Source organism: Mustela nivalis (genome assembly GCF_964662115.1).
Source record: "Mustela nivalis genome assembly, chromosome: 15".
NCBI lineage: Eukaryota > Metazoa > Chordata > Mammalia > Carnivora > Mustelidae > Mustela > Mustela nivalis.
Genome location: NC_139034.1, coordinates 41,933,375 through 41,952,486, shown reverse-complemented (window position 1 = coordinate 41,952,486; position 19,112 = coordinate 41,933,375). Strand labels below are relative to the sequence as shown.

At 34.5% G+C, this 19,112-nt stretch overlaps 1 protein-coding gene across 5 annotated transcripts in view; it reads right to left on the bottom strand.

Annotated features, from left to right (window-relative positions):
• Positions 1 to 19,112, bottom strand: part of PCDH17 (protocadherin 17) — a 99,252-nt gene that overhangs the window by 11,964 nt on the left and 68,176 nt on the right. The window contains exon 4 of one of the 5 annotated variants that reach the window (XM_082700676.1): positions 8,259 to 8,419. The exons of the other annotated variants lie outside the window; for them this stretch is intronic. Within the exon in view, the coding sequence (XP_082556802.1) occupies positions 8,274 to 8,419 (146 nt within the window). The 3' untranslated portion in view covers positions 8,259 to 8,273. Of the gene's footprint in view, positions 1 to 8,258; positions 8,420 to 19,112 lie in introns of those variants that run through there. 5 annotated transcript variants of the gene reach the window in all.

The window sequence follows — 19,112 nt, the reverse complement described above, 5'->3', positions numbered from 1 at the left end:
AGACCACTGGCCTATATCATATTCAACTGCATCCAATTGCAGCTGGGTATTTGGAGCACTTGGAGCATTTGCACTTACTATTCAGTGCACCTGCACGCCTTCAGGGACGGTTTTAAGTGTTTGTGACCCTTTGGACATAATAACATGTCTACCGGAGTGAATTTTCTGGCATATATATTAACAACCCATAGATAATGCTCTGAGATGAAGAAAACATAAATTAAATGGAAGCTTATGTTAAGGAATGAAAGCAAAAATATATAAGAAGATTTAATGTGCACACAAGAAGAATATTTAAAAAAAATGAGAATGAGAATCCAAACCTTGCATTGGGAATCTATAGCAAAAATATAATTATGTACCCTGGTATACTACTCTGGAGTTAACATTCCATTTTTAGCTGCCCTCTTCCCCCAATCCCATAATGTAGGTGCAGCCGTCACCTGGGGCAGCATCAGATGCTTGGAAGTGAAGGCACAGATAAATGGTGCCATCACTTTCTTAACTGGTATGCTGAGGAGGACTGGCTCTGAAGCTTACTATAGTAATGAAACAAACTTTGTTTTTTTTGTTTTTTGTTTTTGTTTTTGTTTTGAGAAAAGGACTCTGACAGGGCTTCTCAAGGAAAAACAGTACAACTCAAATGAGCCACCAGAGGAAAGACAGCTCAAACTCAGTGACAATATTAGATGTACAGCTCAGTAGTTAGTTTCAAGAAGTTATGCTCAAGCATTCAGAAGGTAAGAATGAATAAAACACCAACTTTGTGCTTCAGGCATTGGAAGTTTTTGAGCAAAGGCATCTTGAATGGAATGTTGTAGAATAATAAGGTTGTGTCAAGAAAAGGTTTGTAGTAAGTAAACCTATGTCTATCCACTTCTAAAATTCTCCAGCCTGTAAGATTTTATCTCCCCACTAAGGCATTTGCATTTTGACTAGAAATTAGAAAATAGGTTTAAAACCATCTAGGGGAAATAATTCATGATCAATTACATTTTGAATTATGTCATGCAAGTATCAAGCAACAGAAATATAGGGAAAATGTAGACTGTAATATTGTGAAAGGCTTTGTACAAGAAGTGGTGCTTGATGGCAATTCAAAGGATGATCAGGGTTTCAATAAATAGTGGAGAGCAGGAACAGGATGATCCAGGTAAAGGGATTAGAAAGTGAAATAATACCCACACAGGATTGTGCATTTCACAGGGTAGTAAAAGACCAGCTTTATAAGTCAAAAAACATACATTGCAATGCCAAAACATAAAAAAATAATTTACCGAAAATTCACTGGGATTTAAAAGACAATGAAAACTCTCTGAATAAAAACAAATGTAATGAAGCAGGCCACGGACCACTATTACAGATACCTGAGCAATGTATGGTATGTCTCAGAAGATTCTTGAAATATTTAGGTGCTTGATTGAGAAGATATTAGACAACATTTATTAACATACAAAACTGAGATGAGCCACAGGGCAAGCAGCATTCAAATCAGCATTATTTCTGTAAACAGACAGCTAGAGTTTGGGCCCCAACCAGGATATCTCTGGTGGAGCACAATAGGATATGACATTAATCACTGGCACAGTCATTCTGACCTCATTGTGACCCCATTGTGCTCACATCTCATCCTAAGCCTCCTAAACTAAAGAAAGTCTTAAGGTATGTTGATTCAACTGTTATTTTCTATTAACTATATAAATCTTGTATTTAATAATTCTGCATTAAAAAAATATTTCTTCTTCCTACATCTATTTATCTTTCTTCATTCTTCCTCTAATTTGCTATTATTATTAACCAACCATAAAATTGCATATAATCACATATCTGAAAGATTAAATGTCTTTGAGAAGGCCAGAAGAGGAAAGATTTGGAAGAAAGAAGATCCTTTTGGTAACTAGGAAAGAAGTAATAAATACTCCTACAAGGAGAAGAGCCACAAATAAGGTAGATGTTGAATCTCAGAAACTTTTCAAAGTTGATTCTGGATATCATGAAGAATAAATTACTACAGAAAATTCCTGAAAACTTTGTCCAAAATAAGTATTTCTATTTTGGATGAAGATAATGCCATTTTCTCACAGAATTAGCTCCCTAATTCTTCTTCTTTTTCTTTTTTAATCTGTCTGCTTCAATGAGATCCTTATACCCCTTGAGGATCAAGATACTGATACCATGGTATTTTCTCTCATGCTCCATTCCTTGAGCACACAGAATACACTCATTATTCACACCCTAATGCTGTCATTGATGTAAAGGAAGACATTAAAAAGATACCAAATACTATTGATAATCTATAATAAGCAAGACCACTCCTTACAGACTACATATTTCAAAACCACTGAAACTAGACTTGTAAATAAAACTTGAAAACAAATCCCAAAACCAAACCAAGCAATAAAAAACCCTTTCATTTATGAAGCTGTGATATCGACTTTCACAAGGATCCCAGGATGTAAACAAAGTTATACATAGTGGCTCTCTTTTGCTATGAGATATATAGGATTTAAAGTCACATCAGCTCTGGGGCACCTGGCTGGCTCAGTTGGTAGAGCATGTGACTCTTGATCACAGGGTCATGAGTTCAAATTCCACTTTGGGCCTAGAGCTTACTTAAAATAATAATAATAATAATAAAGTCACATCTCATTTGCCTGTTAAGTACCACACATAAAAATTCAAAGTTCTCTACTTACTCTTGAGAACTTACAAAGTTCTATATTTATTATTTATTTATTATAATTTTTAATAAGATAAGCATCTGCCTGGAATACATCCACTGAAGCACAGAGGTCAGAATATTTTCCCCTTGGGGACTTTTTAAAATCAGCGACACCTTTATTGAAATTAAAGTCTATATTTAAATAATCACCTCTTTATACTTTTAAATTACGGAAAACAGTGAGTGCCCTAAAAACCTAAGCCTACTCAGCATCTACTTCACTCCTACGTTTCTCCTTTTGTCTTTTTTTTTTATTCTACTGCATTGTGTCAAATGTGCCAGTTTCTCTCTTATAGTTTAAGTCAGCTCTTTCTCTCTCTCATTTTTTATCTGATAGCTATCATCACAAATGAATTAATTAATCAGTCCTTACAATGTTTGAGTCTTGAAAGGGTTAATTCAGCTTCCAAAAGAACCTGATTTATATGCAGCGATAAACTTACGCTCTGGTATGCATAAAGAAAGCTGTTTGGTTTACAAGGACAAATTTAAAATTATAGCAACTTAAAGAAATACTCTGAATTTCAGGCCCAAGACTATTTAAGTATGCTACTATTATTCATCTTTAAAGAGGATGTTTTCTTATGCTTTTATTGCCTGTGTTAGCTAACCCCATCTCAGATAATGACACCATTTTTGATGACATGGATGAATACATCTAAAATTCAAGTCATCCTCCCAGCAAAGTGGTAATCCTGTAAGGAAGGTCAATGAAAACATGCCTATTAAGCTGAACTCTTTGCAAGATGCGAGCAAGATAGTCTTATTAGCGTTTTTCTCTCAGACTTGCTATCTGATTTCTATTGGGATGTTTAACTATTTACCGGTTTAAATCCCATTGTTCATTTATTTCCTGCTCTTGTTTGTTTTCAATTGCTAGATGCAAGTACACAGAATCGGGTGTCATTTTTAACATTCTCAGAAAATAGAGTTAATTCAGATGCAACTAATCCTCTCTTGCTTATTATTTAGTAATCAACACCTGCCAATAGGATTTGGGAGTCCCAAAAGACAGATTTTCCAGAAAGATTTTTATATTTTTATATTTTCAATGACATTCTACTCTCCCAAAGCTTTTTGTTAAATTCATAGAACCCTACTCTACAGATAGATCTAAGTTTCAATTCAGTTACCTTAAATTATATGGACATGGTTCTGAAAGAACAGAGGGGTACCTCGCTCTGATCAGTATTTTAAAAACATCATGTTTTTAAAGAAAGAAGCAACACAAAATAAATTTATGGAAATGTATTATATGCACACACACAGATGACAATAAACATATTCTTTTACCAAAAATGCCTCTGTGAGATGAAGTTTGCCTTAAAGAGTTATTAAAATTGACAGTGTCCCAAAGGTAACTTTAGAATGAAACACAGATAGTTTGAACCTATACAATTTGACCTTGATCTTACTAAAACAATTTCCACAGTCAAGGTGCTAATACCGTCACAATTATTGCTGCTATTATTATAGATGGTTTTAAAACACACAAGGAGTAGGAAAAAAAAGATAACTGACATTTTAAAGAAAGCCTGTTCTTGGAATTACTTCTCTAAAACCATTCTGTTCGTATTACCTTTAGTGTGTTATAAGTTTATTGGAAGCTGATGTTTTTTATCCCATATGATTGGGTCATCCTAAGAATGAAAATTTAAGCAAAATCAATACACTCAATATCATGTTCTAGAGTAAATATACAGAAGTGTTTCTTGTAATGGATTTTACTGGCAATGACAAGTCATTTTTTATGTAACAGCTTTAATATTTTGTAATCATTAAAGCTCACTGAAGCAATGGGGAAATTGGGAAAAGAGGTCAGGAAATTCATATATAGAAAGAGAGGAGATATGTTCCTCTGTATCACCCTGCTACGTAATCAAACCAGAGTCAAAATGCTATTGGAGAATGCAACCCTTGAATCAGAGCAAAGATAAAAATGTGTTTCTAAAGGATATGAAAGCTTATCCATACATAATGCAGTATAAACATCAAAAGGTGTCTACAGTGATGTTTTAAATGCTTTCTTATCTTGGAGAGTACTTTCTGTGATTTAATTGATAATCAACCATACCTGGAGCAAAGAACAGATGATAAAAATGAAGTGTGTTCCCCATGATAATATTAAGAGGGAAATAAATATATGAAAGTTTATCTTCAGACTTGTAGTCTAAATCCAATCTAAGAGGAAATTCATATTGACATCACAAGGAGAATTCGTTGAGACAGTCTTTTTTAATTTAAGGCATGCTATATTTGAATTTTTCCCCCTAAAAATATGTATGCTCCATCTTAGAAGAAGTGATCCTTTGTGCTGCCAAAGCTATTTTTGAGTAGCTGCCTAACAATTTCCATGGTCATTACTGAAAAAGGTTATACAGGAGTCCTCCCTTTTCTACAGGGATACATTCAAAGACCCCCAGTGGATGCCAGAAACCATGGATAGTACCAACCCTATATATTATACACTGTTTTTTCCTATACATACATACCTTCAATAAAATTTATTTAAAAAAATTATTTTGTAAATTAGGTACTTTAAGAGATTAACAATAATATTTGCTAACAATATAATGCAATTATAACAATATATTGTAATAAAAAATTACATGAAATGAGGTCTCCCAAAACATTTTGTGTTGTGCACATCCTTCTTGATATAATGTGAGATGAGAAAATACCTATGTGATAAGAAGTGAGGTGAGGGAAGTAGATGCTATGATGTAATGTAAGGCTACTATTGACCACCTGGTGATAAGTCAGAGGGAAATCATCTGCTTCCAGATCACATTGCTGAATTCAGGAAACCAAAACTATGGAAAACAAAACTGTGGATAAGGGGCGCTGTTGTAATCAGAACTACTCAATTTGGTTTTCAAAACCCTCCATAATCTGGTCCAAATAAATTTTTTAGGCAGTTCTGGCATAAAAAAAAAATTAATGAACTTCAATTTGAACAAGTCAAATTTGTACAATGTTTTTTCACAGCAATCTTTAGGAAAATGACAGCAACCTTCTAACTGGACCCTAAAATTCCTTTAGAATGGTGTAATTACTTGAGTCGATTGGAGAATGTGAAACCTGCTAGTGGCCACAGAGTTGGGATCACAAAAAGAGAGAACAACTTGAATTTGAGAGAGTGTCACCCTATTTTTATGTGACTTATTTTAATTTTACTGGTTCAAATGAGTATGTTCCTTCATCTAAAATTAATTAGAATTAAAATCCAAGGTCCAATAAAAATGGAATAAAATTTAACTATTTGATTTGGCAAATTTCTAATAAAAGAGGTATTTTAGTGTTTATTCACTGAATTGATAAAAGGATACATGATCACAAAAGAAAACTACCTACTTAATTATTATGGTTAAATAAAGTCATTGTAATAAGTACAGCAAAATAGAAAAACTATTAAGTGAGAAGTACTTGGCAAACAAAAACTTCTTATCTATTGGGAATGATGCTTTTACGATTAAAAACTTATATATCTGCACATAATTTTACATAAAATTCCAAATATAAATGATTCATTGTAAGATTAATCACTTATTTTAAAATTTCACAGTCTAGCATATAACTCATTGATCTACTTATTATCCATAAACATAAAGGTGGTATCTTGTGAACCATATATTTGAGAAATAATAGTGATTTAAACAAAAAACAGTATGATTATTTTATAACACACACAAAATGGTTGTTTTACATATGATCATTCTAGCATGTTAAAAATCAAAGAAATATATATGTGCAAAGGTAGGAAAAGATTATAATCAGTGAACTCCAGTAACTGAGTTTTAAACTGAAGAGTTTTATTGTAGTATATATGTGGTGGAAAATATTCATGAGCTTCACTATTTTAATACATTAAGTGAAAAAAATTCTTGAAATGATAAGATAAATTGTAATATGTCATAACTTTATCAATAAAGGAATACAACTAAAAAGGCAAGCATACATATCCTTATATATGCACCCTTTGTACCCATGATGAAAAAACACATTGCCATATCAAATGGAAATGAATGGAAAGAGCCTTACCTAAGGACAAAAATCTTCTGGAGTTATTTAGTGGATGTAAAAATAAAGGCCTAATCCACTTTACAACAATCTTTGGGTTTCCTATATTCAGCCCTAGCTCCCAGATGACCCTGTGTTTCCCATTAGTAGACAGTCATGGTGAAGTCCAAGTGTGTGCCCAGGTGTTTATGTGCACACACCTATACATGCACGAGAAGCATGTATGTGCACATGAGCAGAGAATCAACATCAGGTTAAGAGAAAGAGATTTTCAAGAACACATAAAACAATGTGAGGAAATTTACATTCTAAAAGCCAAAATGTTTCTTTGGTATAAATGTTATCCTTAACTTTAATTTTAATTTTTACAGAATTGAGAAATAAAACTTTTTCCCTACTGATTTTAATTTAACGAATGTGAAATCACTAACAGGGATGATTTTATATAGATGTGTCAGTATACGTATATGCACATGCACTCACATTGTCAAACTTTCCCCTCACTCCCCCAAATCAGAAATAAGTAAAACTCCCCTCACTGTAACACCATCTGTTTAAGGACTTTACTTGTATTTTCTCTCCATTTCCATTCATTTCCATACAGAAATAATGCAACCTGTTCTCTTTTTCTGGCATGAAGTAAAGCAACACAAATAAATATGACAGTAATTGTTAGATTGCTATAACATACATGTATATTTTTCAAGCACTACAAAATCCTAATAAAATAATTTTCTCCCCTGGCTTGTGCCCCTTGTGTAGAAATTAAACTGCACAGAAACCAATTAGATCTCTCAAAAGCATTCAAATGAGTCAGGCTTGGACAATATACACTTCAAACACAGAAAAATATAATGTGATGAACTAAAATTTCACCTGAGATAGATACTTCTTTCTGTCTTTCACTTAATCCATCTACTTATTTCAAATTTCAATGTGTTTTCTGTATCAGAGTGATGTGTACAGATTTTACAAAGTAATGTGTAAAGAAGCCTTAGATATATTTCCATAAAATAACACTTCTAATATGGAGTGTCATTGCTTGTCCAAAGTGAAAGAAGAATTTGTGGACCCAGTTTCTCAGGTGAAACACAGATTCTTCTTCAGGCTACAACAGTCACATGGCTTGTTCTATATCCACAACCAACATCCAAGAAAAATAACCAAACCTCTTTCCTATACCAGCTCTCTCTCCAGTCCACCAATTTCTTCCCTAGCATTTCTTAACACTCACTCCAAAGTGAAATTTGTGTAAGCGGTGATTTTTTTTTTTTTTTACATTAAGTAATTAAGAACTGGAGCACTTAAACTCACTGAAGAACAATAATAAACGTGAAACATGAAAAACCTTGATCTAGATGAACAGTTAAATTCTCTTTTCAATCCTTAATGTTATACAGCTTTTCCTGAAATCCTAATAGTACTGATGCAGAGATAATAGAATAACTTACTTATTCACTATGCTACTGTTCTTTAAAGAAATAAAGTCTACAAGTTCTGCATTTATGTGTGTATAGTCTTACGAGTGCCATCATCTAACAAGTAAAATTCGGATCACAGAGCAGAAAGCTAGCAGATGAAGAAATTGCTCACCTGGAGGAAGCAGATCAACAGACTGAAGTCTAGTTGTGATGGTGTGTAGGGTGAGGATAGCAAAGGAAAGCAAAGTCGGGAATGCTTGAAAAATAAAATATTTTTAGTTAACAAATAGAAAAACCAAGTGGGAAAAAAGGGCCAATTGAATCACGAATCCTTCTCTATTGATTGCAATTTTTATATTAAAATCTGTTCAATTGATCAATCCCTAAAAGATATGGTCATTTGTATTTCCCCAGATAAAACTTAGTGTTATTGGAAGAAAATTACTTCAGGAGAGTATTTCAGTTTAGATGAGAGAGAAACAATGCAAAGTAACTATATGAATGCCTAGGTCAATGTGAAAAATATGCTTGTGATGATGGACTTATTTATCCTACATAAAATAAAAACTTTTCTGTAATACTGGCTATAAGATGTAAGGAAGCAGGCCACCAAATCTGTTGCAGACTGTCTGTTCTTTAATATCTCTAGAGAATAAGGCTTTAATAAAAATGTTCACTGCTAGTAAAATTTCAATATGTATTGTCTGGAACTTGTTTGAAACTTAGCTCTTTATTCAGTCACTTAGAAACCCTCAATTTTTAAAAGCATATTGACTTCAGTAATGAGATATACATATATTTCTGTAACAATCTCAACTCTTTTCTTTTTTTACCCAACATATAAATGTTATTTTTACAAAATTCAAAGAAATGCTGCATTTTGTTTTTGTTTTGCTTTTTAAGAACCTCTAACTTAGGTATATATGGATGTATAATTTATCAGTTTCTTAGGCAAAAAAAAGAGAACATTTTGTTTGCATCTAAATGCATAGTCAATATATGAAATCGATTGCCATCTAAAAGTCCTGCCCAAAAAAAAAAAAAAAAAAAAAAAAAAAAAAAAAAAAAAAAGCCTGTTGGTGAGCAAAGTAGCTTTATTTTTTAAATAGTCTCATTTTCTTATTTTCAACCTTTATTCAACATCTGTTGCTTGCTCCTCCCCTGGAATGTAATTATGCAGGATTCCAATGTAAAACAGGTTGAGTAGTTAATAACAGGCAGCTCAAACATTTTTCCACACTGTTGCCCTGCAGATGTTTTCTTTCATTTTTTTTCTTTTCTCCCCTGGCTTTGTGTTTAATTTGTGTATGTTTCTCTCCTATTCTTAAAGTATATTCCCACAACAGATGGAAACACCTGAAAATAAGTTCCCCTCATGCACATGTTTAATGATGCCTATTGTGATATTTAACACAGAAAAGAAAATACAGAATATACAGAATATTGGTTTACAGAAAAATATAATTTATCTGTAAGCCACCTTCTTACTATGTTCAATTTAAAATTCTGAAACGATAACCTGGTTTTTACTAAAGACATATGAGGAAAAGTTTATAGTCTACAACCCTCATTTATTCTTATTTTGTTACCAGACTCATTTGCCTTTTGTGCATTTGACACAATTCTCTTAAGTTTTCAATCCTACCATAAATTGGACTTTTTTTTTTCTATCCACTAACCATTTTACTATGCAAAAGGCACTTTTACATTCACTTGTTAATAATTTAGTAATCAATACCTAACATATTTTAGATATGTTCAAGGTATAGCATTTATTTTTTAAAATAATATAATAAGAATCATAAGTATAGAACTCTTTTGTTCAGAAAAATCTATTTCATTGAAATTAGAGAGTATAGGGTTGGATATCGTCCCCCAGCAGTCATGTCCACCAGGAACATTAGAATATGACCTTATTTGGAAAGAGGGTCCTTGCAAATGTAATTACTTAAGATGAAGTCATACTGGATTAGAGTGGGCCCTAATCCAAAGTATGATGTTCTTAAAAGAAAACTGAGACACAGAGACAGTCATACAGAGAAAATGTCATATGAAGATTAGAAGAGATTCGTGTATTAAGCCTGGCATTGCCGCAACCACCAGAAGTAGCTTGAGGCAAGGGAGGACCCTCCTCTAGAGTCATTAGAGACCCCTGATGATACCCCGATTTTGGACTTCTGACCTCCAGTACTGGGAGAGAATAAATTTCTGTTATTTTAAGCCACCTAGTATATTATTTTGTTACGGCAGCCCTCCAGTACTGATTCTGGTGTCTGGAAGTGATGTGCTGTTGGAACAAATACCTAAAAATGTGGAAGTGGGTAATGGTAATAAGCTAGAAGAGTTTTGAGATGCATGATTTTTAGAAGCCTAGATTGCCTTGAGGAGACTACTGGAAAAAATATAGACTTACTGGGAAATAACTTATTGGGAAAAACTTAATGATTCTGCTCAGAGCTCAGTCAGAAGTGAGATCAGCTAGAGAGAAAGTTTCTATCATCTTTGAGGATAACATGTGGCTTTACCATCAAGAACAGAAAGTACATAGAAATACGAATGTTCAAGGTATTTCTTATAAGGTCTCAGATGGAAATGTTATTGGACAGTAGAAAGCAATCCTTGTCATAAAGTGGCAGAAAACCTGGACAAAATGCTGGTTGAAAAGAAGAAATTATAACTGATGAATTTGTATGTTTAGCTAAAGAGATTTCTGAGCAAAGTGTAGTAGATGCAGCCTGATTTCTCCTTTCTGCTATAGTAAATGTGAGAACAAAGAGATCAATTAAGGAATGAACTTCCAAGCAAAAAGGAACCAACACCTGATTTGGAAAATTCTCTGCCTATCCAGATAATGTGCTCAGGAAACAAGGGCAATGTTGTGGCTTGACAGCCATTTGCTATAGAGATTAAGGTGTGATATATGGATCCAATCAACCATCATCATAAGAGAAGTTAGGATTAGAGAAAAGGTCACTGAGGAAAGATCTGTGGAGAAAGAACATGCTTGTCTAATGGTGTGAATCCCTTCAACCTCCACAGAAGACAGTCTTTGAGAATTTTATGTAACACTCCTAATGTGGACTGAAAAGGACAGAGATGAGACAAAATGAAGGAAAAATTATGTTAAAGTACAGTCACAGATACGGGGACCAGGAAGGGTGGGTTACTGTCCCAGAGGGTCAAGAGGACTTAGGGCATCAAGCACCAGAACACAGAGAACTACTCTCAGGCCTTGAAATCTAATAGAATTTGCCTTTCTACATTGCCAACTTCTTTTAGATTAGTAGTTCCTTTATTCCTTCCATTTTCTCCCATTTAGAAGGAGAATGTCTACTCAATGCTTGTTCCACCATTGTGTTTTGGAAACAAGTAATTTCTTTTCCAGTTTGATAGGTCTGTGGAAGAAGAGGAAAGTTGCTCATGAGGGACCACACCAGAGTCCCACCTACACCTGATTTAGATGCTGAGATGTTAGACTCTTTTAGTTGATATTTAGATAAGATATGGGACTTAGAGTTATGCTAGAAAGAGTTAAGATGTTTGAATGATATTGGGAGGGAGTTGATGGATTTTTTAAATGGGGCAGAAGTGAATATCAGGGTCAAGAGAGTAGACTGGGTTGAATACTGCTCCTCCAAAATCCATGTCCACCTAGAAAATCAGAATGTGACCTCATTTAGAAATAGGGTTTTTGCAGTTAAGTTAATATTAGGGTGTGTTTAAATCCTATTGACTGCCCTCCTTTTAAGAAGAGAAACAAGAGACATTGAGACAGTCATACAAGGAGAACACCATAGGACCTTGGAAGCAGTCTTGGGAGTGATTTGTCTACAAGTGTTGGCAACCACCAAAAGCGAGGGACAGGCAGAGAAGAATCCTTGTCTAGAACTGCGAGAGAGTATAGCTCTGCTAATACTTTAATTTTGAACTTCTAGTCTCTAGAACTGTGAGAAAATAAATTTCTGTTTTTTTAAGCCATCCAATTAGCAGTATTTTGTTACAGCAGCCCTAGGAAACTAATACAGATTATCAAAAAACAAAACAAAACAATCAAAAATTGAACAAACAACCTTCAAAATATAAAATGCCCAGATGGCAAAAAATTACTATGGAGAATGACAATGGGGCAAATTAAAAAATAGATTCCAGAAAAGTAAAACAAGATTGATAGGAATGAACTAAAATGTTGTCTTCTATATTATGGTTCATAAATAAATTAAATTTGGCATAAGAGACGGGTCCATGTGCTAGTAAAATTGATGCTGCTGAGTATAAGGCTTAACTGAAATCACCCAGGAAAAATATATTTGTGTGCATGTGTACGTGTAAGATTATCCAAATCCCATGAAGTTTTGAAATAGAGTATTTTCTTTAAATGCCTGCAAATTAATAGCTCTCTATGCTGCTTTTCTAAGATTGCTAAGACTTCTCTCTTTAGTTTCTATTACTTTTGATTTTTCTGTATACTAATCACATTTTCAGTACCATGTGTATGGAAACTTCACTTAAAATTCCATGCATCCTAGTAGGCTCTTAAACAAAATGTGACTGTAGGTATGTACACATACGTGCATGGGAATTTGGATTAACAAATAAAAAAGTATCTTATAAGGAGAAAAACACATTTTCATATATTAAATATGGCTTCAATTATATGTATATTTTTAGTCAGAAACTCAGCCATTATCTGAAGGCATATATTAATAAATTTTCCCACTTTTTTGGAAATGAGTGAATAAACATTAAAATAGTCACTTTTTATGCTTGTATGGACAGCATTTGATTTGATTTTTCACTTAAGTGGAAAAAATAAGGCAGAAATATATTCCCCTTAAGAAATATGAGCCTGGGTGGCTCAGATAAGCATCTGCCTTCTGCTCAGGTCATTATCTCAGGGTGCTGGGATAAAGCCCCACATCAGGCTCCCTGCTCAGTGGGGAGTCCGCTTCTCCCTCTGCCTCTTCTCTCTCTGCATCTCGCCCCTGCTTATACTCTCTCTTTGCCAAATAAATAAATAAAATCTTAAAAAATATATGATACTTAATTTCACCAAAATATACTGTACATTAGCAAAAGTTATATACATTATTAGCAAAAGCATTTCTTTTTTTTATTTTTTATTTTTTATAAACACATATTTTTATCCCCAGGGGTACAGGTCTGTGAATCACCTGGTTTACACACTTCACAGCACTCACCAAAGCACATACCCTCCCCCATGTCCATAACCCCACCCCCCTTCTCCCAACCCCCCTCCCCCCAGCAACCCTCAGTTTGTTTTGTGAGATTAAGAGTCACTTATGGTTTGTCTCCCTCCCATCCCATCTTGTTTCATTGATTCTTCTCCTACCCACTTAAGCCCCCATGTTGCATTTCTTTTTAAGTTAGTTTAGTATATACACATATAATAATTGTGTTTCTTTAGGGTTTTATGTCCCAGGATATTAATATTAAGTCATCTTTTTTTCTGTAAACACTTACCGTAGTCCTTTTGGGCTATTATAAAAAACCACCATAGACTGGGTGATCATAAACAACAGAAATTTGATTTTTCACAGTTCTGGAGGCTAAGAAAAAGTCTAAAACCCAGCCACCTACAGATTCAGTATTTGGAGGGCTTAGTGGAAAGCTCTCGGTTAGTGGAAAGCTGTCTTTTCTCTCTGTCCTCATGGAGGAAGGGGGCCTCTTTTATAGGTTATGAATCCCATTCTGAGGGTTTCGTCCTCATGACCTAATCTCCCCAAAGCATCATACTGAGGATTAGGTTTCAGCATATGAACTTTGGAAGGACCCATACCTTCAGTCTATAGCAGCACTCTACTTCACGAAAGGAAACAAATGCTGTGGGAGGGGGAAAGACTAAATAACTAAATATCAAATAGGTCTACAAAGAAATGGAACCAAATCTCATAACTGGTCTATTTGGAACTACCCAAAAATGAAAAATTTTTGTGTGTATAGATATTCAAGAATATATACAAAGATGTAACATATAGAATATATTACATCTTTGTATGTATCAGCTACTGAATATTCACGTGCCCTTTGCAAATGCAAAGCCTAAGCATCGACCCTGGTTATATATCTCTCCAATTGATTGAATCTAATGATATGTAAAAACTGACATTAGTATCTTACACATAAATGCAAGAAATTTATCTCATATTGTTTTGTTATACTGTTCACAGTAGAATATTTCTGCCATGTTATTTCAGTTTCTTTAAATGAAAAATCAATGCATGCTTTGTTGCAGCATAGCAAATTATACACTGCTACTTTTTTTCAAATAATGTCTTCAAGTACCGTGCCTGTATCTTAGCTTTCTGTGGATTCTTGGTAGGGATTTGAGTCACTGAGCTGGGCTTTACAATAGCAAAGAGCTATTAAATTAATCTTTCCTTGCTATTTGGATCTCAATCATTATGACGACCTAGAAAAAGAATGCAAAATTAAATTTTAAAAACGGATTTATACTATCACAACTATAATCAAAAGGAAACAATGCTTGATACACTTTGGGTTTTCTACAAAAGTTCAGCTGACTATTAGACTGCTTTAGTGAGCAGATTTTATAATCTGTAATGCTTACCAAAAGCCATGAAGGCATAATAGGCCATGTAATCATCATTATCTTTGACGATGGCTACAGAGAGGAGAAAATCATTTAATCCATGTTACTTTGATGTCAAAACAGAATGGTACACTAAGAGGTACAGGCTGGATTATGATCAAATTTCAGGGATTTCAAACCTATGTAGCTGAATTCTCAGTCATTTTAGTCTTGAAGTCAGAGGACAGGTATCTAAGAATATTAAAACATCCAACTAAGTCAGAAGAAATCTTACCAGAAAATTCTCTGTGAATTTCCTTACTTCAACAACAAAAAAACAGTTAAAAAAAAAAAAAAAAGGCAAGTCAACATTCTTCTTATGACAGAAAGCAAACATCACTAGAGGACAGTGCAAGCAAAATTACTGAGCTTAGATACATGCCACAGGTACAAATGAGTTCTATTCTGAGAGTTTATTCTTTCTTCTGACTTTGGGATTCAAAATTATTTTATTACATAAAAAAACCATAGTGAAATAGATTCTTAGTTTAGTTTACAAAAACCTGCTTAACTTGTAGGGTGGCTAACTATAGTACTAAGAATACTAATTTTGGCTTTAATTTGAAGTCCTAGCAACAAGGAACAATAAAACATAATAGGAAGTGGAGGAGGAACAGAGCTCATTCCCTCCATGCCAGACACTGGAGTGATTCTAGGAGGACATCTGAGTAAAAGTTTGTTTTCTTCCAATCTTCTTTGTTCTCTCTTCTGTATTTTCCCTCCATTGAACACACTTACTCCCACCCTTCAATTTATTAGACTTCCCTTGTGTTCCCAATCGAGAAATATCCCACCGGGTTTATTTACTCCCTCAATAAGTTTGCTATGCTCCCAAATTACCTAAAGATTTTTTCCTCCCTCAAGAAAATTCTCTTTCCTGCCACCCAGTGCATATCTGGTACAGGTTGCACATACAAACATGAAAAGACCCGATTAAATTTATCCAAATTCATGTGACTTAATAAACCCCCAAACCTCAAAACTTAGAGAAAAAAGAAAGCACCTTTTATGACCTTTTTTAATGAATTTCTTGGCCAAGGAGTCCATGTCTTTACAAAAATAGTAACATTTCCAAAACAAGTTAACTGTCTCATATGTGGAAATTGATCAAAGTAAACTGGGGACCTAAAAACACGGCCAGGGAGGGGCACACCAATGCACATGTGCACCTGCATTCACACAGATGCATACGCACTTTCACAGAGAGACAGAAAGGCCAGTGTCGCATGGGAGCCTGCCAGCATCCCTGGCTGTGCCTGCTTCTAATAGCTATTTCCTTTTCCCACTTTTTGAAGGCACAGTCAGCAGCAGGGGTTCAGAATGTGGCAAAGACAATGAGGAAGGGAGAGTGTGCTTCTGTGTATGTGGGTCATTTATAAATCAGGAGCTGCCTGTCTTGCTCCATGCAGCTGCATGTGACACCGCTGAGCTCTTTCACTACCCGGAGAGCACAATGCAGGCTATCTATGAGAGGCCTGCCAGCTCCGACTCTAGCTCTCTGCTCGGCGTGGGGAGTTGAAAATTTCGATCTTTAAAACTGCATTCTCAGCTATAAATAATACTTGGCAGTTAGAATAAGGAGAAAGGGCTGAAATCAAATTTGGCACACCCCCTAGCTGGATCTAACATCTTAGCGCCTTTGTTCTGAACTTCTACATTGTTTCCTTTCCTCATCTGCAAAATGGGGATATCCTCATTGGGCCCTTGTGGGGAGGAAACACGCACATGCATGCCAAGCACTTAGAAGAGTTCACAGCCACTCAGTGAAGGCTGCCGTGAAGTTATAATGGCAGGGTAGTGCTGGCAAGTCAAAGAAAGTACAGCAAAATTTGCACATAAACTCCGTGTGAATGTGGATTCTGCTGAAGTGAAAGCCACTCGTCTTGGCTTTCACTTCCTGTTGTCGCTTTTGCTTTTAATATGCTCAATATAATACTTCTCAGGCCAAATTCAGGAGTATTACACATAATCTTTTGTGGGGGGTGGTATTAATTTACACAGTGGTGGTAAAAAAGCCATAAATATATGATTCTTTCCCTTTAGGGCACTTTTGGAATGAATGGCGTCAGAATTCCAGAAACACTCATGTTCTGTCTCTATGCTTCTCTAAAAGGAAAATGTATTCAAGATACACACAAATAGTGAAGATCCGTTTTCCTGAAGAATAAGATGACTAGATGGAAAGCAATTTAAATCATGAATTCCCTGTTAAAACAAACATTTTAAAGCAGAAAGCAAAATTCTGGGTATTTTAAAACTAGAACATGAGAATCTAATACCTCTAGCAGTTGTGAGAGGTACGTATGCATTTCCTGTCCTTTGCCTTTAGGGATTCTTTAATAGAAAAATCTGAGAAATACCAGAAAGGCAAAGGATTTGACCTGGGCCACACAAACCTGAAGCAGATTGAAGGTTAGAATGATGTTCCGTGGCTACCATACAGGTTTTTCCCATGCTCTACTTCTATTCAATTATGTAAATAAATAAATAAATAAATAAACAAAATCAGGAATTCAAAGTACTACCATCACAAACTAATTGGATAAACTATTAAAAGTAAAGTTAGTTTTTGTTTTTCTTTGATTTTTTTTAAATCAATTAAGTTCCATTTTTAACAATTCTTTCTGCCATATCTAAATATGGGGAGAAAATAATGAAGAAAGTTTAGTTTTTGTTTGATCTTCTTCTTTTTTTTTAAGAGTTTAAGAGTTAATTTTTTTTAGTAATTTCTACTTAAATTCACAACCCCGACTGAGATAAAAGTCATCTACTCCACCAACTGAATCAACCAGGCGCTCCTGTTTGGCCTTCTATTCATTATTTACCTATGGTTTATTACCATTCAAAGAAATCATGACTCAAAAAAATACATCTTTTTTAGATTTTTTTTCAGAGAGACAGGCAGAGAGAGAGAGGAGGAAGTAGGCTCCTTCACTGAGCAGAGAGCTGGATAAGGGGCTCAATCCCAGGACCCTAGGATCATGACCTGAGCTGAAGGCAGAGGCTTTAACTCACTGAGCCACCCAGGCACCTCTCGAAAAATTATATCTTATTTAGCTCTTTATTGAACATTGTGGAAAGAACCTTATTTTCAAAATTGTTTGCCTGAACTTTTCTTAGAGCCTATTTCAGGTCTCCATGTATATGATTTACTGCTCACATACAGAATAATAATCACATTGACATACTTCGTTTATATTTTTCCAAAGATATTTGGACAACTATAACCCCAAACAAAAGAAAGCAAGTATTCCTTCCCACACTCAGGCCATCTCTTAAACAAGGCATCTAAACTTCTTTGCAACTATTGTTTATATACATCCACAGTCTTTGTGTAATTTCAGTCTCAAGGGAAATGTAATTATATATCATAATTTATACTTTAAGGATGAGAGGTTTAGAGATCATGCAATAAAATGTCTTTATTTTCCAGGTGAGAAAATTGGAATTCAGAATAGTTAGTAGCAAAATAAAAATTACTCTCCTGATCCCAAGTATAGTTATTTTTCCTCACTCTGTGTATCTCTACATTTTTCTTTTTATGTTGCATTTTTGTAGTAGTCACCCATAAATAACAGGTGACCATATGACATACTGTCTAAGCAAGGGTATTTTTTGAAAATGATAGAGACCACTATTAATGACTATGCCTGGACAACAGGTGCTGACAGAGATTTTTCTGGGTAAATCATGACAAATGATAATCTACCCAGAAAGTAAAGAAAGATCAAGGTTAACACCCTGTGATTTGTCTCTGAAAAAGTGATTTAAAAAAATAAAGCAAATGAAAATCTTATTTGGGATCAGTAATGTTAACTTTTCTTCTAGAAACTAATATGACCTTTTATTCTTTAAAACTGGAAAACAATCATATATTTATTGACTGAATTAAAAGCTGTTTCATCTACATACATAGAAAAATGCAGTAGAAAATCTTTACTGCTTGGGGCACCTGGGTGGATCATTTGGCTGGGTGTCAGACTCTTGATTTTAGCTCAGCTCACGATCTCAGGGACGTTGAGATGGAGCCCTGTGTTGGGCTCCCTCTTGGGTATGGCACCTGCTTAAGATTATTCCCTTCTCCCTCTCCTTCTGCCCCACTCCCCTTTAAAAAAATAAAAATAAAAATAAAAAAGAAAGAAAAGTAAAGAAGAGAAAAAGAAAAATGAAAGAAAGAAAATCTTAATTTCTTTTGTGAGAAAAATCCACACAGCCACAAACAAAAATAAGGGGCTGTTAGGAAAATCCAAACAAAATATTAAGTTAATCAAAACCTTTATTTTTTAAATCAAAAACCTTTAAAGAAAATTAAAAGTTATAAAATGTAGTGATAAAAACA